At 46.8% G+C, this 26,942-nt stretch overlaps 1 protein-coding gene across 2 annotated transcripts in view; it reads right to left on the bottom strand.

The window, feature by feature from the left end:
- The window catches only part of LOC139583652 (guanine nucleotide exchange factor VAV3), a 143,147-nt gene that overhangs the window by 62,947 nt on the left and 53,258 nt on the right, over window positions 1–26,942 (bottom strand). For both annotated transcript variants that reach the window (XM_071414942.1, XM_071414943.1), the window contains exon 3: window positions 87–145. In XM_071414942.1, the coding sequence (XP_071271043.1) occupies window positions 87–145 (59 nt within the window). The remainder of the gene's footprint in view (window positions 1–86; window positions 146–26,942) is intronic.

Here is a 26,942-nt window from a genome sequence, read left to right as displayed (position 1 = left end):
AAAAGCGATGTCATCCCACCAAACACGTACTAATACAAAACCCAATTTGATTTGTGAATTGGAATAAACACTTGGTCAGAACTTACTTTATTCCGGTTTGTTCTGAAATCGTGGTGCGGGACAGTTTGGACAATGTGTCCATAACCTGCAATGAAAATGAATGGAAACGTTATAGACTTGGTTATTGCAATGATCATATTAATGTTGTACTTCTGTGTTTAAGTCAGTAGAGGGCAGTGTTATCCAATAGTAGAGCATTACCTAAGAGACCTGTGGAAGACTAGTAAATAGTGAGTGATTACATGACATTCCAACATAATCCATAAAGTTAAGAAAATTGTGTTTTATTGCAAAGTGAATTAACATATTTTTGTTTCTTGTTTCCGACATCACCAAATGTTCTTTAAACACCAACCCGAGAGGCTTGTAGGAAACCCAAATAAAAGGCTATGACTTTATCAGCTGCTAAAGAATGTCATTAATACAGCACAACATGGAATAATCAGTGTGTCTTAGGTCCTTGTACCTTCAGTCTGGCATCAATCACTATCAACAGATATGAGAATAATCCATAACATTCAGTATCAAGTCTAGTGACCATCAACCCAGACCTTGAGTGTCAAAAACAGAACTTGATATTACAGAAAGGGAAAATATATAAATATGCAAAATAATGTCATAATCACTCTAAACTGAATGTGAACCTTAGTGATCTTACATTCCCCATTATAATCCCTATAGAGATTCCTGTTAATAAATCACGGTACATAAATTACTAGATAAAACAGCAACGAAATTGCAAAAATACAAATAGACCAATATGCGATACAATAGTGTAAACGTGGTTGAAGAATAAAATCAATGATTGTATCTTTAAATTAATTAGTAGTGTTCGGCTCTGTGAGTCAATTAACATGTGATTGACATGTATGACACATGACATGTAATTTCACGCTGAATTGGTCAGTAATGACAATGCCCTTGACCTGATACAGTACAATAAGAGCATTGTATGCTGGGTGATCAAAAAAACAACTTTAAACAAACATGTTCTTATAGTGGCTTCATATTGCGTAACATAGAAATCTCCTGTTGGTTCATTGGTGTAATTCCTTCCTTTTTCTCTGTAGATGATCTATTGGCCTGTAAACGCAGACTCACACACTTCATCACTAGCCCTCACTGATCAATACTGATCACACTAGCTCATCTAGATGTTCCCTCACCCAGCCACGCTACTAATAGACACACACAACCACACACAGGATATTGGCCAAGAGATCTATAGTTTTTAATTGGCCTTTGTTTCAAAGCAGATTGATGATACTACTATTGCTCTCCACTTGACTGGGTTAGGTGAAGTACATTGTGGTTCATTCTGCTGTTGACCCCAACTAGTGGTCACAGTAATGTGTTATTGAATGTTTGATCTTTTTTTCCTTTCTTTTTTTTAACCTTTATTTAACTAGGCAAGTCAGTTAAGAACAAGTTTTTATTTTCAATGACGGCTAGGAACAGTGGGTTAACTGCCTTGTTCAGGGGTAGATTTTTACCTTGTCAGCTCGGGGATTCAATCTTGCAACCTTTCGGTTACTAGTCCAACACTCTAACCACTAGGCTACCTGCCGCCCCAATGTGTCAGATAAGGGTGTAGTATTTCCCCAACATGACTGCAGGCCCTGTGGGGCCCAGACGGACAGAGAGATGGAGTGGGATGGAGAGCAAGAAGGACAGCGAGGGGAAAAGAGAGAGAGAAAAGCAGAGCAAACTAGAAAACCTGACCACTGTGACTGACGCAATCTTAAGGAAAGCTTTGACTATGTACAGACTCAGTGAGCATAGCCTTGCTATTGAGAAAGGCCGCCGTAGGCAGACCTGGATCTCAAGATAAGACAGGCTATGTGCACACTGTCCACAAAATGAGGTGGAAACTGAGCTGCACTTCCTAACCTAGAGACACATATTTCCCTCAGAATACACAGAACCACAAAGAATTCGAAAACAAACCCAATTTTGATTAACTCCCATATCTACTGGGTGAAATACCACAGTGTGCCATCACAGCAGATTTGTGACCTGTTGCCACAAGAAAAGAGCAACCAATGAAGATAAACATCATTGTAAATAAAACCCTTATTTATGTTTATTTATTTTCCCTTTTGTAATTTAACTATTTGGACATCGTTACAACACTGTATATATACATAATATGACATTTAAAATGTCTTTATTCTTTTGGAACTTCTTTGAGTGTAATGTTTACTGTTAATGTTTATTGTTTATTTCACTTTTGTTTATTATCTATTTCACTTGCTTTGGCAATGTTAACATATGTTTCCCATGGCAATAAATCTATAGAATTGAATTGAGAGAGAGAGAGAGAGAGAGAGAGAGAGAGAGAGAGAGAGAGAGAGAGAGAGAGAGAGAGAGAGAGAGAGAGAGAGAGAGAGAGAGAGAGAGATGGTAAGAGAGAGAGAGAGAGAGATAAAGAGAGAGGGAAGAGAGAGGGGTAGAGAGAGAGAAAGACAAGGAATCGTTGACACTAGGAGAAGTGTGATGATTGATGAAACTTGAAATGACTAAATGAATGTTACTGTGTGAATGAAGTGTTTGGATTTTATCAAGAGTTCTTAAAGAGCTATGTATTTTGATATGTTTTATTGTACTGTAAGTGCTATGGATTTATTGTTACAGAGACACTGTGTTATTCTGTTCGTCGGGCGGCGGATAGTTCAAGAGGAGCAACACAGGGGTGTGCTCTTATCATACAGTGTTGAGGTGTGATGATTAGATTAGAGAATGGGTGTGGACTTTTATGCCTTCTGTTTTAATGTTTTGAGCCATGCAAAGTGAGGTTAATTATATGATGGAAGATACTGGGATTTGGCGCTCTTGGAAGAATAAAAGCTGGGTTTAAACGTTGATCTCTTGGCATTCTCTCAACCAGCTTCATGAGGTAGTCACCTGGAATGCATTTCAATTAACACGTGTGCCATGTTAAAAGTTAATTTGTGGAATTTCTCTCCTTCTTACTGCGTTTGAGCCAATCAGTTGTGTTGTGACAAGGTAGGGGTGGCATACAGAAGAGAGCCCTATTTGGTAAAATACCAAGTACATATTATGGCAAGAAAAGCTCAAATAAGCAAAGAGAAATTACAGTCCATCATTACTTTAACACGTGAAGTTCAGTCAATCCGGACAATTTCAAGAACTTTGAAAGTTTCTTCAAGTGCAGTGGCAAATGACGAAACCGGCACTCATGAGGACCGCCACAGGAAAGGAAGACACAGAGTTACCGCTGCTGTAGAGGATAAGTTCATTAGAGTTACCAGCCTCAGAAATTGCAGCCCAAATAAATGCTTCACAGAGTTCAAGTAACAGACACATCTCCTCAACTGTTCAGAGGAGATTGCGTGAATCAGGCCTTCATGGTCGAATTGCTGCAAAGAAACCACTACTAAAGGACACCAATAATAAGAAGAGACTTGCTTGGGGCAAGAAACACGAGCAATTGACATTAAACTGGTTGGAAATCTGTCCTTTGGTCTGATGAGTCCAAATTTGAGATTTTTGGTTCCAACCACTGTGTCTTTGTGAGATGGATGATCTCCACATGTGTGCTTCACACAGTGAAGCATGGAGGAGGAGGTGTGATGATGTGAGGGTGCTTTGATGGTGACACTGTCTGTGATTTATTTTGAATTCAAGGCACACTTAACCAGCAAAGCTACCACAGCATTCTGCAGCTATACGCCATCCCATCTGGTTTACGCTTAGTGGGAGTATCATTTGTTTTTCAACAGGACAATGACCCAACACACCTCCAGGCTGTGTAAAGGCTATTTGACCAAGAAGGAGAGTGATGGAGTGCTGCATCAGATGACCTGGCATCCACAATCACCCGACCTCAACCCAATTGAGATGGTTTGGGATAAGTTGGACCGTAGAGTGAAGGAAAAGCAGCCAACAAGTGCTCAGCATATGTGGGAAAAGCATTCCAGGTGAAGCTGGTTGAGAGAATGCCAACAGTGTGCAAAGTTGTCATCAAGGCACAGGGTGCCTACATTGAAGAATCTCAAATATAAAATATATTTTGATTTGTTTACCACTTTTTTGGTTACTACATGATTCCATATGTGTTATTTCATAGTTTTAATGTCTTCACTATTATTCGACCATGTAGAACTTTTTAAAAATAATGAAAAACCCTTGAATGAGTAGGTGTGTCCAAACTTTTGACTGATACTGTACGTGTGTATGTCATAGTGGTGAATGTTCCATGCTGTTAAGACAAAGGATGTACCATTTGTGAATTGTTTTCTTATTGCATAACTGTAATACATCTAATTACATTGAAATAGATGATAATATTGAGTAATATTGAGTAATATTCCTTGAATTATTATTTGGTGAAATGTCTAATGGTAAATGTTGTTCCCAATATACATCCCATATATGCTCAGTCTCTAACATGCTGACCAGAACGCACATGTGCGTCAGCGTGCGCTATCGCGCGCAAGTTGATTTTGTTCACCCACACCAGACGCAATCAGGACAAACAAACATTTATGGCAATTTAGCTAGCTAGCTTTCTGTTGCTAGCAAATTTTTCCTGGGATATAAACCTTGGGTGATTTTACCTGAAATGCACAAGGTCCTCTACTCTGACAATTAATCCACAGATAAAACGGCAAACCAAATTAGTTTCTCGTCATCTCTCCTCCTTCCTTAAGGCTTGGCAACCAACTTTACAGCATTACTACAACCGACTGGAGTGTGGACCTCAGTTCATCTTTCAATCACCCACGTGGGTATATGCTCGTAAAAACCAATGAGGAGATGGCACGTGGGTATATGCTCGTAAAAACCAATGAGGTGATTTGAGAGGCAGGACTTGCAGCACGTTGAGCATCACAAGTAGAACCATGTTCTATTTTAGCACCCGGCTACACAGACCAATGATTAATTAACATGTACATTTATTTGCAACGCGAGCAGTGTGGTCAGCATGTAACTGTGCATCTCTGAGCTAAGGTTAATTCAATCATTTATTGCTAGGACATCGATTGCAAGATTTCAGCTCTTTGTTCCTTAGCCTCTTAATAACTGAATAACGGTAAACCTATACACATGCATCTTATAGTATTTTGAGTGGTGATGCAAGGCTCGCAACCTTGGCTACCATTGGATACGTTTATGGGCCTATAGCCTTCAGATAATAATGGAGTGAGATAGTACATCATATTAGGGTCATAGACCCTCTACACTAATTCTCTGTATTCCTCAGACAAAGTGAATTTTCACTATTCTAAATGTGTTTGTGCGTGTGTGTCCTTTGTGTTCCTTTGAAAGCAAAGGCCGTTGTCCTTTGAATGTGGCATGAAAAGGAGAAGACTTTTCAGTACCAGTAGACGCTAGGCCCACACTGAGATGTTGGAGTGTTTGGCTCTAGACATAGTCATGCAGCGTATGCAGCCTGTGAGACAGTCTCCACAGGGGGTCCCCCCTCTCACTCTCCCCCTATTCTCCCTCTACCCTGATCTCTCTATGGCTGTCTTCTCTGTTGCATCACCTTTCTATGAACCCATGTTCTGTCTAGAATACGCCATCTAATATCTCACTAGAGCATGAACCTGTACTGAGTCACCCTGGAGCACTAGGCTGAATTCTGAGGGTTAGTTCTGCTTCTGTCCTCTTGGTTTTGAAGGCTAGGATCGCAGGAGAGTCAACTGATTGTAGATCTGATTATAAGGTCATCTTCTGCCTGTTGGTCCCATTGGGAAGCACACTGGCTGGCTGGCAGACTGGCTGACTGACTGGCTGACAGGCTGACTGGCTGGGTCGCTGGCTGCCTGGCTAACTAGCTGACTGGATGACTGGCTGACTGGCTGGGTGGCTGGCTGGCTGACTGGCTTGGTGGCTGACTAGATGGCTGACTAAGTGGCTGACTGGCTGGGTGGCTGGCTGGCTAGGTGGCTGACTGACTGGCTGGCTGACTAGATGGCTGACTAGCTGGTTGACTGGCTGGGTGGCTGGCTTGGTGGCTGATTGACTGACTGGCTGACTAGGTTATTAACTGACTGGCTGACTGGCTAGGTGGTTGACTGACTGGCCGAATGGCTGGGTGGCTGGTTGACTAGGTGACTGACTAGATGGCTGACTAGCTGGCTGACTGACTGACTTGCTGGGTGAATGGTTGACTAGACTGACTGACTGACTGGGTGAATGGCTGACTAGGTGACTGACTGACTGGGTGAATGGCTGACTAGGTGACTGACTGACTGACTGACTGGGTGAATGGCTGACTAGGTGACTGACTGACTGGGTGAATGGTTGACTAGGTGACTGACTGACTGACTGGGTGAATGGCTGACTAGGTGGCTGACTGACTGACTGGGTGAATGGCTGACGAGGTGGCTGACTGACTGACTGGGTGAATGGTTGACTAGGTGGCTGACTGACTGACTGGGTGAATGGCTGACTAGGTGGCTGACTGACTGGGTGAATGGTTGACTAGGTGGCTGACTGACTGACTGGGTGAATGGTTGACTAAGTGGCTGACTGACTGGGTGAATGGCTGACTAGGTGGCTGACTGACTGGGTGAATGGTTGACTAGGTGGCTGACTGACTGGGTGAATGGTTGACTAGGTGGCTGACTGACTGACTGGATGAATGGCTGACTAGGTGGCTGACTGACTGACTGGGTGAATGGTTGACTAGGTGGCTGACTGACTGACTGGGTGAATGGCTGACTAGGTGACTGACTGACTGACTGACTGGGTGAATGGTTGACTAGGTGGCTGACTGACTGACTGGGTGAATGGTTGACTAGGTGACTGACTGACTGACTGGGTGAATGGTTGACTAGGTGGCTGACTGACTGACTGGATGAATGGCTGACTAGGTGGCTGACTGACTGACTGGGTGAATGGTTGACTAGGTGGCTGACTGACTGACTGGGTGAATGGCTGACTAGGTGACTGACTGACTGACTGACTGGGTGAATGGTTGACTAGGTGGCTGACTGACTGACTGGGTGAATGGTTGACTAGGTGACTGACTGACTGACTGGGTGTCACGAATCCCGCTTCCTGAGTCTGTTTTTGCCTGTGTTCTGTCCTGGAGTGTTTTTTCCGGTGTCCTGGAACGCACCCTGTCTGGTTGCCGGGCGACGTAGCTAGTTGGAGGATCTCTGAGTACCCGCACCTGTATCCCATCAGCTATCTGCACACCTGGTCCTGATCATCACCCCTCCACTTCATAAGCGCTGACCTGACATCCATTCCCTGCCGGATCGTTAGTCATGAACATCATTCACCCGGAACACTCATCCCATCCCTACCTGGTCGTCGGTGACTTCAGTTACTTCCTTGGATCTGCTTACTCAATTCCATCAACTCACCTCCGCTGCCCGCTCCGCTACTTGGATTTTTCTATCACTACATTTAAACTTGTAAATAAATACTCACCTTCGTCTTACTCTCCTTGTCCTGGTCTGCTTCTGGGTTCTACTTTAGAGAACCGTGACAGAACGATCCGGCCAGGAATGAACCCAGCGGACCTGGACTCCGTTCGACATGCCATTACCCATCAGGGGAAGATATTGGGACAACACAGCACGGCGCTACAGGAGATAGCGATTTCAGTCCAGAACTTCTCTGCTAGCTTGGCGAGTATCCAGGATCAGCTCAGTTTGCCGGCGGATTCTCCACCACCTGTTTCACCCCTCTCACCTGCCGCTTCTGGAGCGGTTTCCTTCCGTGAGCCCAAGGTACCGACGCCTGATAAATAGGAAGGGGATTTGGGAAGATGCCGTTCATTTCTTATGCAATGTGGTTTAGTGTTTGATCTGCAGCCCCACTCTTACGCCACAGACAAGGCTAGGATAGCTTTTGTTATTGAACTGCTGCGTGGTAGAGCTCAACGAGGTAATATCTGAACGGCAGTAGTCTGGCACGGATCACTATGAGGACTGAACCGGTTAAGATGTTGTTGTCGGGGAATCATTCAGAGGTTATTTCTTTTTTCATTTTGCCTTCCCCCCATGTTCCTCTGGTTCTTGGATACCCCTGGCTAAGAGAACACAATCCCTCGTTCGATTGGGCGACTGGAAAGGTAACTAGTTGGAGCATTGAGTGCCATGCTAACTGCCTCAGGACTGCCTGTTCTCATGCTGTCCCCAGTCGGGTCAGGGAGTCTGCTCCTCCTGATTTGTCCCTGGTTCCTGAAACATATCACGAGTTGGGTGAGGTGTTCAGTAAGCAGAAGGCTCAGTCACTTCCTCCCCACCGACCTTATGATTGTACGATTAATCTGTTCCCTGGAGCTGCCTTTCCCAAGGGACGGTTATACAGTATCTCTCGACCTGAGCGGGAAGCCCTGGAGACCTACATAAAGGAGTCTCTTGCTGCAGGTCTCATTCGTCCCTCGTCATCACCCCTGGGAGCTGGATTTTATTTTGTGAGTAAGAAGGATGGCTCTCTTCGACCGTGTATTGATTATCGGGCGTTGAAAGATATTACGGTCAAGAACAAGTACCCCCTGCCCTTGATGAGCTCCGCTTTCGATTCTTTACAGGGTGCTACTGTGTTTACGAAGCTTGATCTACGCAATGCGTATCATCTGGTTCGGATCAAAGAGGGGGACGAGTGGTTGACTGGGTTCAATACACCTATGGGACATTTCGAGTACCAGGTGATGCCGTTTGGACTTTCCAACGCTCCAGCAGTGTTCCAAAGTTTGGTGAATGACGTGCTGAGGGATATGATCGGTCTGTTTGTGTTCGTTTACCTGGATGACATCCTGATTTTCTCCAAGGAGCTTTCCAGCCACATCCAGCATGTTAAGCAGGTCCTGCAGCGGTTATTGGAGAACCGTCTGTTTGTGAAGGCAGAGAAGTGTGATTTTCACGTCCACACTACATCCTTCCTCGGGTACATCATCTCCAGGGGTGAGATCAAGATGGATCAAGAGAAGGTTCGGGCGGTTCGGGATTGGGCCCGGCCCGGTACGAGATTGCAGCTCCAGAGATTCCTGGGATTTGCGAACTTCTATCGGAGGTTTATCCGTGATTACAGCCGGGTGGCCGCCCCTTTAACTGCTCTGACGTCTTGCACCAGAATTTTCTGTTGGACTCCTGAGGCAGACCGAGCATTTCTGAACTTGAAGAGCCGATTCACCAACGCCCCGATTCTCTCTCAACCTGACACTTCCCGTCAGTTTGTTGTTGAGGTGGACGCATCTGATGTGGGGGTGGGCGCCATCCTGTCCCAGCGTAGCTCCACTGACGGTAAACTCCATCCCTGCGCCTTCTACTCTGGTCGTCTTTCACCAGCTGAGAGAAACTACGATGTGGGTAACCGGGAGCTTCTCGCTGTGAAGCTTGCCTTGGAGGAGTGGCGTCACTGGTTGGAGGGAGCGGAGCAACCGTTTGTGGTCTGGACTGACCACAAGAATCTGGCTTACGTGCAATCGGCTAAACGTCTCAACTCCCGTCAGGCCAGGTGGGCTTTGTTTTTTGGACACTTCAATTTTTCCCTGACGTTCCGACCTGGGTCGAAGAACGGCAAGGCGGACGCCTTGTCCCGGATGTTCTCCAAGACGGAGGAGAGTGGGGCCAAGACTGAGACGATTATTCCCCAGAACCTTGTCGTGGGAGCCGTTACATGGAGGATTGAGGAGGATGTGATGGCGGCCCTTCGGACGCAGCCCGGCCCCGGTAACGGTCCACCCGGTCGGTTGTTCGTGCCTGAGTCGGTCCGTTCTGATGTCCTTCAGTGGTCCCACGCCAGCAAGATAGCTTGTCACCCTGGCGTTTCCCGGACTATGGCGCTACTGCGCAGACGATTTTGGTGGCCTGCCATGGGAGAAGATACCCGGAGGTTTGTTGCCGCTTGTCCTGTTTGTGCGCAGAATAAAAGTACCAATCGGCCCAGCTTTGGGCTTCTTCACCCCCTACCTATTCCCTGGCGACCTTGGTCGCATCTGGCCCTGGACTTTGTCACGGGGTTGCCCTCTTCTGTTGGGAACACGGTCATTCTGACCATTGTGGACAGATTCAGTAAGTTCGCTCACTTTGTCCCCATCTCCAAGCTTCCATCTGCCACTGAGACGTCCGAGATCCTTGTTAGGGAGGTTTTCAGGGTCCACGGATTGCCCAGTGACATTGTTTCTGACCGTGGTCCTCAGTTTACCTCTGCTGTCTGGAGATCTTTCTGTTTGGCCATTGAAGCTACAGTCAGTCTCACATCTGGTTTTCACCCCCAATCTAATGGTCAGGCGGAGAGAGCCAACCAGAAGATGGAGTCCACGCTGTGCTGTCTTGTCTCCTCTGATCCCACCTCTTGGTCCTCTCAGTTACCCTGGGTCGAGTATGCCCATAATACTCTCCCTTCATCTGCAACTGGGATGTCTCCCTTCCAGTGCCTGTATGGTTACCAACCTCCCTTGTTTCCTTCTCAGGAGAGGGATCTCTCGGGTCCCTCTGTCCAGGCCTACATTCGTCGTTGCCACCGGACCTGGCATCGGGCCAGGAAGGCACTCCTTAGAGTTTCGGACCGGTATCAGATCCAGGCGAATCGTCGCCGTATTCCTGCTCCCGCTTATACCGTCGGAGATAAGGTTTGGTTGGCTACACGGGATCTTCCTCTACGGACTGAGTCGAAGAAACTGTCACAGAAGTTCATTGGTCCGTTTGTGGTAGAGAGAATCATTAATCCTGTTGTGGTTCGACTCAAGTTGCCTGCAACGCTTAGAGTACACCCCACCTTTCATGTCTCCTGCCTCAAGCCGGTTCTCCTCAGTCCTCTGTTGCCCCCTCCTCCTCGTCCTCCTCCCCCTCGGATGATCGGAGGTGGTCCTGCCTACACGGTGCACCGCATCATGGACTCCAGACGGCGGGGTCGAGGGTTCCAGTATCTTGTGGATTGGGAAGGATATGGTCCAGAGGAGAGGAGTTGGATTCCTCGGCGTCAGATCCTTGATGCTGACCTGCTTCGTGACTTCTACCGCCTTCACCCTGGCCCTCCGGGTAGTACGCCCGGTGGCGTTCGTCGGAGGGGGGGTAATGTCACGAATCCCGCTTCCTGAGTCTGTTTTTGCCTGTGTTCTGTCCTGGAGTGTTTTTTCCGGTGTCCTGGAACGCACCCTGTCTGGTTGCCGGGCGACGTAGCTAGTTGGAGGATCTCTGAGTACCCGCACCTGTATCCCATCAGCTATCTGCACACCTGGTCCTGATCATCACCCCTCCACTTCATAAGCGCTGACCTGACATCCATTCCCTGCCGGATCGTTAGCCATGAACATCATTCACCCGGAACACTCATCCCATCCCTACCTGGTCGTCGGTGACTTCAGTTACTTCCTTGGATCTGCTTACTCAATTCCATCAACTCACCTCCGCTGCCCGCTCCGCTACTTGGATTTTTCTATCACTACATTTAAACTTGTAAATAAATACTCACCTTCGTCTTACTCTCCTTGTCCTGGTCTGCTTCTGGGTTCTACTTTAGAGAACCGTGACACTGGGTGAATGGTTGACTAGGTGGCTGACTGACTGACTGGGTGAATGGCTGACTAGGTGGCTGACTGACTGACTGGGTGAATGGCTGACTAGGTGGCTGACTGACTGACTGGGTGAATGGTTGACTAGGTGGCTGACTGACTGACTGGGTGAATGGCTGACTAGGTGGCTGACTGACTGACTGGGTGAATGGCTGACTAGGTGGCTGACTGACTGACTGACTGACTGGGTGAATGGCTGACTAGGTGGCTGACTGACTGGGTGAATGGTTGACTAGGTGGCTGACTGACTGGGTGAATGGCTGACTAGGTGGCTGACTGACTGGGTGAATGGCTGACTAGGTGGCTGACTGACTGGGTGAATGGCTGACTAGGTGGCTGACTGACTGACTGACTGGGTGAATGGCTGACTAGGTGGCTGACTGACTGACTGGGTGAATGGTTGACTAGGTGACTGACTGGGTGAATGGCTGACTAGGTGACTGACTGACTGACTGGGTGAATGGTTGACTAGGTGACTGACTGACTGACTGGGTGAATGGTTGACTAGGTGACTGACTGACTGACTGGGTGAATGGCTGACTAGGTGGCTGACTGACTGACTGGGTGAATGGTTGACTAGGTGGCTGACTGACTGACTGGGTGGATAGCTGACTAGGTGACTGACTGACTGGGTGGATAGCTGACTAGGTGACTGACTGACTGGGTGGGTGGGTGGCTGACTGACTGACTGGCTGGGTGAATGGCTGACTAGGTGACTGACTGACTGACTGGCTGGGTGAATGGCTGACTAGGTGGCTGACTGACAGGCTGACTGGCTGACCAACAGGAAATGATGTAATAGCTCAGAGTGATTGACGGTTAGTGAGGCTTTCTGGGACCAGCTGGGGTTGTTGGCGTGGTTGGTGGTGTGTGTGTGCGTGTGTGCGTGTGTGCGTAAGTCTGTGCGTGCAGGCGGGCGTGGTGTGATGGCGTGGCAGGTTTGAATGAACGCCTGTACTGAGACAGGCTGTTAATGCTTTCTGAGCTGTGTGTTTGGGAAGGTCTCCAGAATGTTCTGGGGCCAGTTTAGGGCGAGTGCTCTGTAATAGCTTGGCTTCATGAATCATAAACACCAAGCACATTCTAACAAAACACCACTTTTATACAGACGTTAAAATACTGCTCACTTTCAACCCACTTTATCTAAACCACAAACCAGAAAACACATCATTACAAAGCTTTGCAATGTTTGACAGAAGAAGTTCAAACCCGATCATATGGTAAGTTGTTGACTATAATTGAACTTATTTTGAACACTGACATTAAAAACCAGGTCAGCATATTACTCCGTACCAACCACAAAGTTTGATCACGGAGTGTACAATAGAGAGCAGACTTCAGCTCACGGCATCATAAGAAGACCAGGGCCCAGATTCACAAAACACTTCTTATGCAAAAACTTAAGAAGTTTCTAAAGAAAAAAATAAGAAGTTCATAACATAGTTCGTAAGTGCAATTCCTCAACAATATATTAAGGTAATGATTTTCTTACGAACTTCTCAAATATCTTCTTACAAATCTTCTGAAGATGTTCGCTGCTAGGCAACAGTTTAAGCTATCTATCTAGCTAGCAACGGCAATCACGTTAGCATATTTCTTACTGAGATTACTGTTCTAAAACATGTTCTTGGGTTTAAAATAATCAATACTGAAACTTTTAGACCAAGTTTGTGAGTGAATTAAAGATGTTAAATTGCTTTCATGGGCTTTTTCTCTCACTGCCCTGAGTTTAAGACAAGGGTTTAGCTATCTTGGAATGAAGAACATTTCCAATAAGTAATATTTTCAAGAATCTAATTTCTTCTTAACTTTTTACTTAAGGAGAAACATAACAAATAGCGCAAGAACATTTCCAAGAACCTTTGAGGAATAGCAACTTTGCTTGTGACGACCCTCCCACTCTGTCTGCCGTATTCTCTCTTTGTTCTTGTTTCCTTATTAGGATGCCGGTGGGCGGAGTTGGGAGGGTCGTCAGCTACATGGGAAACACCTGGGCCCAGTGTGTCCCAGGATAAATACACCACTTCCCCATTCATGGAAGAGACTCTCTCCATGCAGACACCTTGATAGATTTTGTTGTGTATCTTGGTGGTTTTTGGTTGTTTGCTTTGGCACCTTTCAACACCCTGCATTATCACATTCATGCATGCTAAACACTCACTTACACTACTGATTACTGATTACACACACCATTGTATATAGTACTTAGTTTACTTTATTTAATAAATATATGTTTTGTTACTCCTTATCTCCACGTTGTCTCCCTTTTGTTACGGGCTTTGAGCCGGTTCGTGACACAGTTAAGAAGAAATGTCTTCCCAAAGACAGTTTTGTGAATCTGGGCCCAGGACAGTAGATCTCACAGTCATAATCAGTCAGTCAGTCAGTCATAGTCAGTCAGTCAGTCAGTCATAGTCAGTCATAGTCAGTCAGTCATAGTCAGTCAGTCAGTCAGTCAGTCAGTCATAGTCAGTCAGTCATAGTCAGTCATAGTCTGTCAGTCTGTCAGTCATAGTCTGTCAGTCATAGTCAGTCATAGTCTGTCAGTCAAGGCAGTCATTGTCTGTCTGTCAGTCTGTCAGTCAGTCAGTCAGTCATAGTCAGTCAGTCAAGGCAGTCATAGTCAGTCATAGTCTGTCAGTCAAGGCAGTCATTGTCTGTCAGTCAAGGCAGTCATTGTCTGTCTGTCAGTCTGTCAGTCAGTCAGTCAGTCAGTCAGTCATAGTCAGTCAGTCAAGGCAGTCATAGTCAGTCAGTCAAGGCAGTCATAGTCTGTCAGTCAGTCATAGTCAGTAAGTAAGTCAGTCAGTCAGTCAGTCCCACCAGATCAGTAAGACTACCATTGCAGGATAAGACAGAGCTGGACTACTATGGCTGACCCTGTAAAACAACACATTTCACTGCAACTATCTGGTGTATGTGACAATAAAACATATTTCATCTTTAACATATGAAGACTTGCCTTTGAAGGGGTTCAGACAATTGATCTTATGTTATGTAATCTAATTCAGACGGATGAAAAGCAGGATGAGATGATTTCCACAGAGATAAAAGGACAGTGATTGTGTGACTAAGAGACAATAGCTTATTTAGCCACAGCAGGTGTGTGTGTGTGTGTGTGTGTGTGTGTGTGTGTGTGTGTGTGTGTGTGTGTGTGTGTGTGTGTGTGTGTGTGTGTGTGTGTGTGTGTGTCACTTAAACATGAACAAGAGTGTTTTTTAATCTTGTTTTGTATTTCAAAGGGGAAACTATGTCTATCAACTATTGTTGAAAGAGTTCTTACAGTACCTTTATCTGCAGTAGGGAAAACAGCCTCGTGAAAGTTTTAGAATCCCTTTTTGCACGTAATTGTGTAATTGCCCTTAGTGACAAATAATTGATGTTTATTTTTCTAGGGTGGGGAAGACCACAAGAGGTCTATACTAAAGTTGTAACGGCTGTCAATGTCGTTCTCCTCCTCAGACGAGGAGGAGCATGGATCGGACCAAGATGCGGATTGGTAAGTATTCATGATTTAATGGGAAAACAACAAACACTACAAATTAACAAAACAACAAACGTGACTAACCTGAAACAGTCCTGTGTGGCCCAAACACTGACACAGGAACAAACACCCACAAAACACAAGTGAAACCCAGGCTTCCTTAGTATGATTCTCAATCAGGGACAACGATTGACAGCTGTCTCTGATTGAGAATCATACCAGGCCGAACACAAAATCCCAACATAGAAATACAAACATAGACAACCCACCCAACTCACGCCCTGACCAACTAAAATGAATACAAAACAAAGGAAAACAGGTCAGGAACGTGACAGAACCCCCCCCTTAAGGTGCTAACTCCGGGCGCACCAGCACAAAGTCTAGGGGAGGGTCTGGGTGGGCGTCTGTCCACGGTGGCGGCTCTGGCGCTGGTCGTGGTCCCCACCCCACCATAGTCCACCCCCGCTTCCGTGGCCTCCTCCCAATGTCCACCCTCCATGTCAATCCCACTATACTAAAGAGCAGTAGCAGACTGAGGGGTAGCACCTGACTGAGGGGCAGCACCGGACTGAGGGGCGGATCCTGGCTGGCTGGCTCTGGCGGATCCTGGCTGGCTCTGGCGGATCCTGGCTGGCTGGCTCTGGCGGATCCTGGCTGGCGGAAGGCTCTGGCGGATCCTGGCTGGCGGAAGGCTCTGGCGGATCCTGGCTGGCGGAAGGCTCTGGCGGATCCTGGCTGGCTGGTTCTGGCGGATCCTGGCTGGCCGGTTCTGGCGGATCCTGGCTGGCCGGCTCTGGCGGATCCTGGCTGGCCGGCTCTGGCGGATCCTGGCTGGACGACTCTGGCAGGTCCTGGCTGGACGGCTCTGGCAGGTCCTGGCTGGACGGCTCTGGCAGCTCCTGGCTGGACGGCTCTGGCAGCTCCTGGCTGGACGGCTCTGGCAGGTCCTGGCTGGACGGCTCTGGCAGCTCCTGGCTGGACGGCTCTGGCAAGTCCTGGCTGGACGGCTCTGGCAGGTCCTGGCTGGACGGCTCTGGCAGGTCCTGGCTGGACGGCTCTGGCAGGTCCTGGCTGGACGGCTCTGGCAGGTCCTGGCTGGACGGCTCTGGCAGGTCCTGGCTGGACGGCTCTGGCAGGTCCTGGCTGGACGGCTCTGGCTGGTCCTGGCTGGACGGCTCTGAAGGCTCAGTACCGACGGACAGCGCTGAGCAGGCAGACAGTTCATACAGCGCTGGGAAAGCAGGCACCTCAAACAGTGCTGGGCAGACGGCAGACTTTGGCCGGCTGAGACGCACTGTAGACCTGGTGCGTGGTATAGGCACTGGCTGCGCTGGAGAGGAGGAAAGCTCTGACAGCGCTGGACAGGTGGAAACAGCTGGAGAGAGAACCCGGAGAGACAGCCTGGTGCGGGGGGCTGCCACCGGTGGACTGGTACTTGGAGGTGGCACCGGGTATACCGGACCGTGAAGGAGGACACGTGCTCTTGAGCACCGAGCCTGCCCAACCTTACCAGGTTGAATGGTGCCCGTAGCCCTGCCAGTGCGGCGAGGTGGAATAGCCCGCACTGGGCTATGCTGGCGAACCGGGGACACCATCTGTAAGGCTGGTGCCATGTATGCCGGCCCGAGGAGACGCACTGGTGGCCAGATGCGTTGGGCCGGCTTCATGACATCCGGCTCGATGCCCAACTTAGCCCTACCAGTGCGGCGAGGTGGAATAGCCCGCACTGGGCTAAGCACGCGTACTGGGGACACCGTGCGCTTTACCGCATAACACGGTGTCTGACCAGTACGACGCCCTCTCACTCCACGGTAAGCACGGGGAGTTGGCTCAGGTATCCTACCCGGCTTTGCCACACTCCTCGTGTGCCCCTCCCAATACATTTTTGGGTCTGACTCTCGGGCTCCCAACCGCGTCGCCGCGCTGCCTCCTCATACCAGCGCCTCTCTGCCTTCGCTGCCTCCAGCTCCGCTTTGGGACGGCGATATTCCCCTGGCTGAGTCCAGGGTCCTTTGCCGTCCAGGATCTCCTCCCATGTCCATTCCTCTTCTCTCCATTGCTTTTGTTCTTGCCGTCCTTCTCCAATCCGCTTGGTCCTGGTTTGGTGGGTGTTTCTGTAACGGCTGTCTATGTCTATGTTCTATGTTGCATGTATGCACTAGTTCATGCTTAGCTTCACGTTCGTCAGTTTGTTATTTTGTTAGTTTGTAAAGTGGTTTCGTTTTTTGTGTTTTTCTCTTCTAAATAAAAGAAGATGTTCTTTTCACGCGCTGCGCCTTGGTCCTCACTCTCTACCTTTGACGATCGTGACAAAAGTCATCAATTTCACAAATGCACTCAGTGCTAGGGAAAATAGACCTGGTCTTACAAAGCAGTTCTAGGGAAGGTGTTACTCAGAAAAGGGGTACGTCAGTGAACCCAAAACATCTGGTGTTGCTCTGCTTCAGCTTTTAGCAATTAATCCACTAAAACCCCAGCTGTGTGTGTGTGTGTGTGTGTGTGTGTGTGTGTGTGTGTGTGTGTGTGTGTGTGTGTGTGTGTGTGTGTGTGTGTGTGTGTGTGTGTGTGTGTGTGTGTGTGTGTGTGTGTGTGTGTGTGTGTGTGTGTGTGTGTACACACAACCTTGCGTGCTCTGCAGAATGAATGGTGGACGAATAAGGCACAGGAAATCCAAATTGACGCCGACAAAAACGACATGCACAATTTCTGCAACTCAACTAAAGCTATATATGGCCCTATAAGTCGCTCCATCACCCCCCTGAAAACAGCTGACGGTCTGACTCTCTTGAAGGACCAAAACCAGATCCTGATGAGGCGGGCTGACCACTTTGAAACACTACTCAATCAGCACTCTCCTACAGACCACTCCATCCTGGAAGAACTGCCCGTCCGTCCACCCACTTCAAAACCTCAACCATTCGCCAACCTTCCAGAAGGTGTTATCAGCTATCCGTTCCCTCAAGAACAACAAGACTCCTGGCGCTGACGGCATCACGGCAGAGCTACTTAAGAAGGGAGGTTACTTCTGCACCAGAACGCTCCACCAGTACATCACTTGGGACCGGGAGATCGTCCCCCAAATGTGGCGGGATGCAAACATTGTCACCATATATAAGAACAAGGGTGACATTTCCATCTGCGGCAACAGCCAGGGATATCCCTTCTGGCTGTTGCAGGCAAGGTCCTGGCCCAGGTGATGCTCCACAGGCTGGTGAACAACATCACAGAGGAACTGCTGCCAGAGTCACAATGCGGCTTCAGAAAGAACAGGAGTACGGTCCACATGATATTCTTGGCAGGACAACTTCAGGAGAAGTGCCGTGAACAACATCAGGACTTTTAATGGCCTTTGTCGACCTCTCCAAGGCCTTCAACACTGTAAGCAGGGAACTACTATGGGGCATTATACACAAATGTTCCATAATGGGGTGATGGCTCGGGTGGCCATAGCAAGGCATGAGTCAGTGTCCTTTGGAGTAAGCATCGGTATGAGGCAGGGGTGTGTGCTGGCACCGGTACTCATTAACATCTTCCTCCTATGTGTCACCCTGCTTCTCCACAAGGAGCTTGAGGACAGCAGCGGGGTTGCGGTGGACTTCAGGCTGGATGGAAACCTATTCAACATCAGGAAGCAAGCAACCACCAAGGTTTTGACGGAGCGGGCTCTTGAGCTGCAGTATGCTGATGACTGTGCTCTTGTGGCCCACACTCCAGAAGACCTTCAGTCCATTCTTGTAGCGGCTGTGAGGGTCTATAGCAGGATGGGACTGTCTATCAACACCACCAAGACAGAGATGGTTTGCCAATGGAGATCCAGCCCTTCACCCTCCTTGCCTGTCTTCGCCATTGAACACAAATCACTGGCAATAGTCTCGTCATTCAAATACTTGGGCAGCATCCTCTCGGAGGACTGCAGCATCGACCTTGAAATTCAAAACAGGATCAAGCAGGCATCAGCTGCCTTCGGGAAACTCAGACGCAGGGTCTTCCAAAACATCTCCACCTCCACACCAAAGTCACCTTCTATCAAGCTGTCTGCATCACCACACTTCGTTACAGCTGTGAAGCCTGGGTCACCTACAGTCGCCACAACAAGCAGCTCGAGCGATTCCACATAAGATGCCTGCAGCGCATCTTGGGAATCCCCTGGTGTGACCTTGTGCCCCTTACAGAAATACTTGCTAAGACCAATTGCAAGAGCATAGAGCCCATGGTCACCCAACACCAACTGCGCTGGCTTGGGCATGTCATTAGAATGTCTCAGGAGTGCTTGCTGCGGAAGATCCTGTACAGCCAGATACACCTTGGTCGTGGTCTGTAGGGGGGCAGATGAAGGGCTACAATAACCAGCTGAAAACGTGGCTGAAGAAGTGCAACATCAAACCCACAGACCTGGAGGACGCTGCTGCCGACCGTTCCACCGGGCGCCAGCTCTGCCAGAGCACAAAGAAACGCCAACACAGACTACAATTGCCCCACCTGCAATAATGGTTGTGGATCTCGGTTTGGACTCTATAGTTACCAAAACATTCACTGTTAACTCAAAAGTGGAAGTCATCATCGGATATGATGGACTACCAAAACATAATGTAACGAATCTGTATACTAGTTCCTTGTATATAACGCTGTTGATAACACAGTCCATCCCCATAAACTGCCCAATGAAAACATGATTGGCTAAGAACTGAATAAATATTTGCCAGTCAGTTCACAGCTTATTAATGTAAATTAACAGTAAACATTACACTCACAAAAGTTCCAAAATAATAAAGACATTATAAATATCATATTACGTGCAAATAGTTAAACTACAAAAGGGAAAATAAATAAACATAAATATGAGTTGTATTTACAATGGTGTTTGCTTTTCACTGGTTGCCCTTTTCATGTGGCAACAGGTCAGAAATATTGCTGCTGTGATTGCACACTGTGGTATTTCACCCAATAGATATGGGAGTTAATCAAAATAGGGTTTGTTTAAGAATTCTTTGTGTATCTCTGTAATCTGAGGGAAATATGTGACTCTAATATGGTCATACATTTGTCAGGAGGTTAGAAAGTCCGGCTCAGCTTCCACCTCATTGTGTGGGCAGTGTGCACATAGCCTGTCTTCTCCTGAGAGCCAGGTCTAGATACGGCGGCCTTTCTCTCTCTCTCTCCCCGCTCCCTCTCTCTCTCCCCCTCCTTCTCACACTCTCTCCCTCTCTCACTCACCCTACCTCCTCCTCTCCCCCTTCCTCTCTCTATCCCCTCTCTCTCTCCCACCTCTCTCTCTCTCTCGCACTCTCTTGCCCCTCCCTCTCTCTTTCTCTCTCTCTCCCCTTCCTCTCTCTCTCCCCAATCCATCCCTCTGTCTCTCTCCCCCTCCTTCTCACTCTCGCTCGCTCTCTCTCTTCCCCCCCCCCACTCTCCCCCTCCCTCTCTCTCTCTCTTTTTTTCCCTCTTTCTGCAGTACTGGGATGTGATAAGCTAATAACTCCATCCTGTCTGCCCCTGAAAGGTCAAAGACAAGGGCGCCCTGCCAAGGTATATCACAACAACCCCCACTGTCTACTTCTACCCTGGAGGAAGGCTAGGAGCTGGCCACCACACACTCACACATGCGCCGACACACTCACACACACACACATACACACAACATACACCCAATCACATTCATACAGAGAGACACACTCACAAGCAGCCCTTTCACACATACAGCATGCATTCACAGCATCATACTCACACATACAGTTAAAGTCGGAAGTTTACATACACCTTAGCCAAATACATTTAAACTCAGTTTTCACAATTCCTGACATTTAATCCTTGTATAAATTCCCTGTTTTAGGTCACTTATGATTACCACTTTATTTTAAGAATGTGAAATGTCAGAATAATAGTAGAGAGAATGATTTATTTCAGCTTTTATTTCTTTCATCACATTCCCAGTGGGTCAGAAGTTTACATACACTCAATTAGTATTTGGTAGCATTGCCTTTAAATTGTTTAACTTGGGTCAAACATTTCGGGTAGCCTTCCCCAACTTTGGAAGTATGCTTGGGGTCATTGTCCATTTGGAAGACCCATTTGCGACCAAGCTTACACTTCCTGACTGATGTCTTGAGATGTTTCTTCAATATATCCACATAATTTTCCTGCCTCATGATGCCATCTATGTTGTGACGTGCACCAATCCCTCCTGCAGGAAAGCACACCCACAACATGATGCTGCCACCCCCATGCTTCACGGTTGGGATGGTGTTCTTCGGCTTGCAAGCCTCCCCCTTTTTCCTCCAAACATAACGATGGTCACTATGGCCAAACAATTCTATTTTTGTTTCATCAGACCAGAGGACATTTCTCCAAAAAGTACAATCTTTGTCCCCATGTACAGTTGCAAACCGTAGTCTGGCATTTTTGTGGCGGTTTTGGAGCAGTGGCTTCTTCCTTGCTGAGCGGCCTTTCAGGTTATGTCGATATAGGACTCGTTTTACTGTGGATATAGATACTTTGGTACCTGTTTCCTCCAGCATCTTCACAAGGTCCTTTGCTGTTGTTCTGGGATTGATTTGCACTTTTCGCACCAAAGTACGTTCATCTCTAGGAGACAGAACGCGTCTCCTTCCTGAGCGGTATGACGGCTGCGTGGTCCCATGGTGTTTATACTTGCGTACTATTGTTTGTACAGATGAACGTGGTACCTTCAGGCGTTTGGAAATTGCTCCCAAGGATGAACCAGACTTGTGGAGGTCTGCAATTTTTTTTCTGGGGTCTTGGCTGATTTCTTTTGATTTTCCCATGATGTCAAGCAAAGAGGCACTGAGTTTGAAGGTAGGCCTTGAAATACATCCACAGGTACACCTCCAATTGACTCAAATTATGTAAATTAGCCTATCATGAGCTTTTAAAGCCATGACATCATTTTCTGGAATTTTCCAAGCTGTTTAAAGGCACAGTGAACTTAGGGTATGTACACTTCTGACTCACTGGAATTGTGATACAGTGAAATAATCTGTCTGTAAACAATTGTTGGAAAAATTACTTGTGTCATGCACAAAATAGATGTCCTAACCGACTTGCCAAAACTATAGTTTGTTAACAAGAAATTTGTGGAGTGGTTGAAAAACGAGTTTTAATGACTCCAACCTAAGTGTATGTAAACTTCCGACTTCAACTGTACATACACACTCACACATTTCCAAACACACATAGACACACACACACACACACCAACAACACACACGTCTATTCATAGCCACAGGCACCTACACTACACTCCACCCGCATTGGTGCCACTGCCAAGCCCTTATGGTGCATTTTCATACAGGGTTTACCCCAGTGTTTAACCCAAAAGGCTCAGACTTTTACACAGGCCAGCACCCGTGTCTCACTGGGCCATGGCTCTGCTGGACCTGCTCTCACGTGTGGCCAAAGCCAGGCCACTGGTACTTTTCAGCTGGTATTTAAATAACAATGGCTAGCTGTGGACTTCAACACTTTCTCACAAAGCAACTGTATTGATTATGCAGAGGTTGTTGATTCTGCTCTTCACAAGTCCTCACTGTCAGCCCTAGCTATGGAAACATCATTTCCCTATTATAACATAAGGGTGTATACACTAGTGTAACACTGGTCGAAAAGCAACATTAATGTACTGACAGTCATAAACTTGTTTTCTACATCTCAGACGGTTTGCCACAGAACTGGAGGAAAACAGACTGTGAAGTGCCTAAACACAAATGTATTTTCCGTACCATGTTTCTATATGGAACTTCAACCAATGGCTTTCAAAACAAATACAATCAAGTAAAATAAAATGTTATTTGTCACATGTGCCGAATACAACAGGTGTAGTAGACCATACAGTGAAATGCTTACTTACAAGCCCTTAACCAACAATGCAGTTCTTTTTAAATACCCCCAAAAAATAAGAATAAGAAAAAAGTTACAAATAATTAAAGAGCAGCAGTAAAATAACAATAGCGAGGCTATATACAGGGGGTACCGGTACAGAGTCAATGTGCAGGGGCACCGGTTAGTCGATGTCATTGGTAATCCGTCTGGCCCTGCGGCCTTGTGAATGTTGACCTGTTTAATGGTCTTACTCACATCGGCTGCGGAGAGCGTGATTGCACAGTCGTCCGGAACAGCTGATGCTCTCATGCATGTTTCAGTGTTACTTGCCTCGAAGCGAGCTTAGAAGTAATTTAGCTCATCTGGTAGGCTGGTGTCACTGGACAGCTCTCAGCTGTGTGTCCATTTGTAGTCTGTAATAGTTTGCAAGCCCTGCCACATCCGACGAGCGTCAGAGCCGGTATAGTACGATTCGATCTTAGTCCTGTATTGACGCATTGCCTGTTTGATGGTTCGTCGGAGGGCATGGGATTTCTTATAAGCTTCCGGGTTAGAGTCCCGCTCATTGAAAGTGGCAGCTCTAACCTTTAGCTCAGTGCGGATGTTGCCTGTAACCCATGGCTTCTTCTGGTTGAGGTATGTACGTACAGTCATTGTGGGGACGACGTCATCGATGCACTTATTGATGAAGCCCGTGACTGATGTGGTGTACTATTCAATGCCATCGGAAGAATCCCGGAACATATTCCAGTCTGTGCTAGCAAAACAGTCCTGTAGCTTCGCATCTGCTTCATCTGACCACTTTTTTATTGACCGGGTCAGTGGTGCTTCCTGCTTTAATTTTAGCTTGTAAGCAGGAAACAGGAGGATAGAATTATGGTCAGATTTGCCAAATGGAGGGCGAGGGAGAGCTTTGTATGCATCTCTGTGTGTGGAAAAGTGGTCTAGAGTTTTTTTTCCTCTGGTTGCAAATTTAACATGTTGGTTGAAATTAGGTAAAACTGATTTAAGTTTCCCTACATTAAAGTCCCCGGCCACTAGGAGCGCCGCCTCTGGATGTTTTCCTGTTTGCTTATGGCCGTATACAGCTCACCGACTCTCTTCTCTGTATACATCAATGATGTCGCTCTTGCTGCTGGTGATTCTCTGATCCACCTCTACGCAGACGACACTATTCTGTATACTTCTGGCCCTTCTTTTGACACTGTGTTAACAACCCTCCAGGCGAGCTTCAATGCCATACAACTCTCCTTCCGTGGCCTCCAATTGCTCTTAAATACAAGTAAAACTAAATGCATGCTCTTCAACCGATCGCTGCCTGCACCTGCCCGCCTGTCCAACATCACTACTCTGGACGGCTCTGACCTAGAATATGTGGACAACTACAAATACCTAGGTGTCTGGTTAGACTGTAAACTCTCCTTCCAGACTCACATCAAACATCTCCAATCCAAAGTTAAATCTAGAATTGGCTTCCTATTCCGCAACAAAGCATCCTTCACTCATGCTGCCAAACATACCCTTGTAAAACTGACCATCCTACCAATCCTCGACTTCGGTGATGTCATTTACAAAATAGCCTCCAAAACCCTACTCAATAAATTGGATGCAGTCTATCACAGTGCCATCCGTTTTGTCACCAAAGCCCCATATACTACCCACCACTGCGACCTGTACACTCTCGTTGGCTGGCCCTCGCTTCATACTCGTCGCCAAACCCACTGGTTCCAGGTCATCTACAAGACCCTGCTAGGTAAAGTCCCCCCTTATCTCAGCTCGCTGGTCACCATAGCAACACCTACCTGTAGCACGCGCTCCAGCAGGTTTATCTCTCTGGTCACCCCCAAAACCAATTCTTCCTTTGGCCGCCTCTCCTTCCAGTTCTCTGCTGCCAATGACTGGAACGAACTACAAAAATCTCTGAAACTGGAAACACTTATCTCCCTCACTAGCTTTAAGCACCAGCTGTCAGAGCAGCTCATAGATTACTGCACCTGTACATAGCCCATCTATAATTTTAGCCCAAACAACTACCTCTTTACCTACTGTATTTATTTATTTATTTTGCTCCTTTGCACCCCATTATTTCTGTCTCTACTTTGCGCTTTCTTCCACTGCAAACCAACCATTCCAGTGTTTTAAGTTTTATTTTACTTGCTGTGTTGTATTTACTTCGCCACCATGGCCTTTTTATATTTTTATTTATTTATACATATATTTGTTTGCCTTCACCTCCCTTATCTCACCTCACTTGCTCACATTGTATATAGACTTATTTTTTTTTCACTGTATCATTGACTATATGTTTGTTTTACTCCATGTATAACTCTGTGTTGTTGTATGTGTCGAACTGCTTTGCTTTATCTTGGCCAGGTCGCAATTGTAAATGAGAACGTGTTCTCAATTTGCCTACCTGGTTAAATAAAGGTTAAATAAAAAAAATAAAAAAATTGAGTGCGGTCTTAGTGCCAGCATCGGTCGGTGGTGGTATGTAGACAGCCACGAAAAATACAGATGAAAACTCTCTAGGTAGATAGTGTGGTCTACAGCTTATCATGAGATACTCTACCTCAGGCGAGCAAAACCTCGAGACTTCCTTAGATATCGTGCACCAGCTGTTGTTTAAAAATATACATAGACCGCCACCCCTTGTCTTACCAGAGGCTGCTGTTCTATCCTATCGATACAGTGTATAACCCGTATGTTATTCATGTCGTCGTTCAGCTAAGACTCGGTGAAACATGGTCAAATCAAATCAAATTTTATTTGTCACATACACATGGTTAGCAGATGTTAATGCGAGTGTAGCGAAATGCTTGTGCTTCTTGTTCCGACCATGCAGTAATATCTAACAAGTAATCTAACCTAACAATTTCACAACAACTACCTTATACACACAAGTGTAAAGGAATGAATAAGTATATGTATATAAAAATATATGAATGAGTGATGGCCGAACGGTATAGGCAAGATACAGTAGGTGGTATAGTGTACAGTATATACATATGAGATGAGTAATGTAAGGTATGTAAACGTTATATAAAGTGGCATTGTTTAAAGTGGCTAGTGATACATTTATTACATCAAGATGGCAAGATGCAGTAGATGGTATAGAGTACAGTATATACATATGAGATGAGTAATGTAGGGTATGTAAACATTATATAAAGTGGCATTGTTTAAGGTTGTTACGTCCGTCGTTAAAAGAAGACCAAGGTGCACCGTGGTAGGCGTACATTTTCTTTAAATTTTAAATGTTCCACCAAAAACAATAAACAACTCAACGAACATAAAGCTAGGAGTACAAACACATGCAACACAAAAAGACAAGATCCCACAACTGATGGTGGGAAAAAGGGCTGCCTAAGTATGATTCCCAATCAGAGACAACGATATACAGCTGCCTCTGATTGGGAACCACACTCGGCCAAAAACAAAGAAATAGACAACATAGAATGCCCACCCCAAATCACACCCTGACCTAACCAAATAGAGAAATAAAATGGCTCTCTAAGGTCAGGGCGTGACAAAAGTGGCTAGTGATACCATCAATTTTACCATTATTAAAGTAGCTAGAGTTGAGTCAGTATGTTGGCAGCAGCCACTCAATGTTAGTGATGGCTGTTTAACAGTCTGATGGCCTTGAGATAGAAGCTGTTTTTCAGCCTCTCGGTCCCCGCTTTGATGCACCTGTACTGACCTCGCCTTCTGGATGATAGCGGGGTGAACAGGCAGTGTCTCAGGTGGTTGTTGTCCTTTTTGGCCTTCCTGTGACATCGTGTGGTGTAGGTGTCCTGGAGGGCAGGTAGTTTGCCCCCGGTGATGTGTTGTGCAGACCTCACTACCCTCTGGAGAGCCTTACGGTTATAGGTGGAGCAGTTGCCGTACCAGGCGGTGATACAGCCCGACAGGATGCTCTCGATTGTGCATCTGTAAAAGTTTGTGAGTGTTTTTGATGACAAGCCGAATATCTTCAGCCTCCTGAGGTTGAAGAGGCGCTGCTGCGCCTTCTTCACCACGCTGTCTGTGTGGGTGGACCATTTCAGTTTATCCGTGATG

This window comes from Salvelinus alpinus, chromosome 8 (genome assembly GCF_045679555.1).
Source record: "Salvelinus alpinus chromosome 8, SLU_Salpinus.1, whole genome shotgun sequence".
Taxonomy (NCBI): Eukaryota; Metazoa; Chordata; class Actinopteri; order Salmoniformes; family Salmonidae; genus Salvelinus; species Salvelinus alpinus.
The sequence above is the reverse complement of the archived record's forward strand: the minus strand, read 5'-3'. Positions and strand labels throughout refer to the sequence as shown.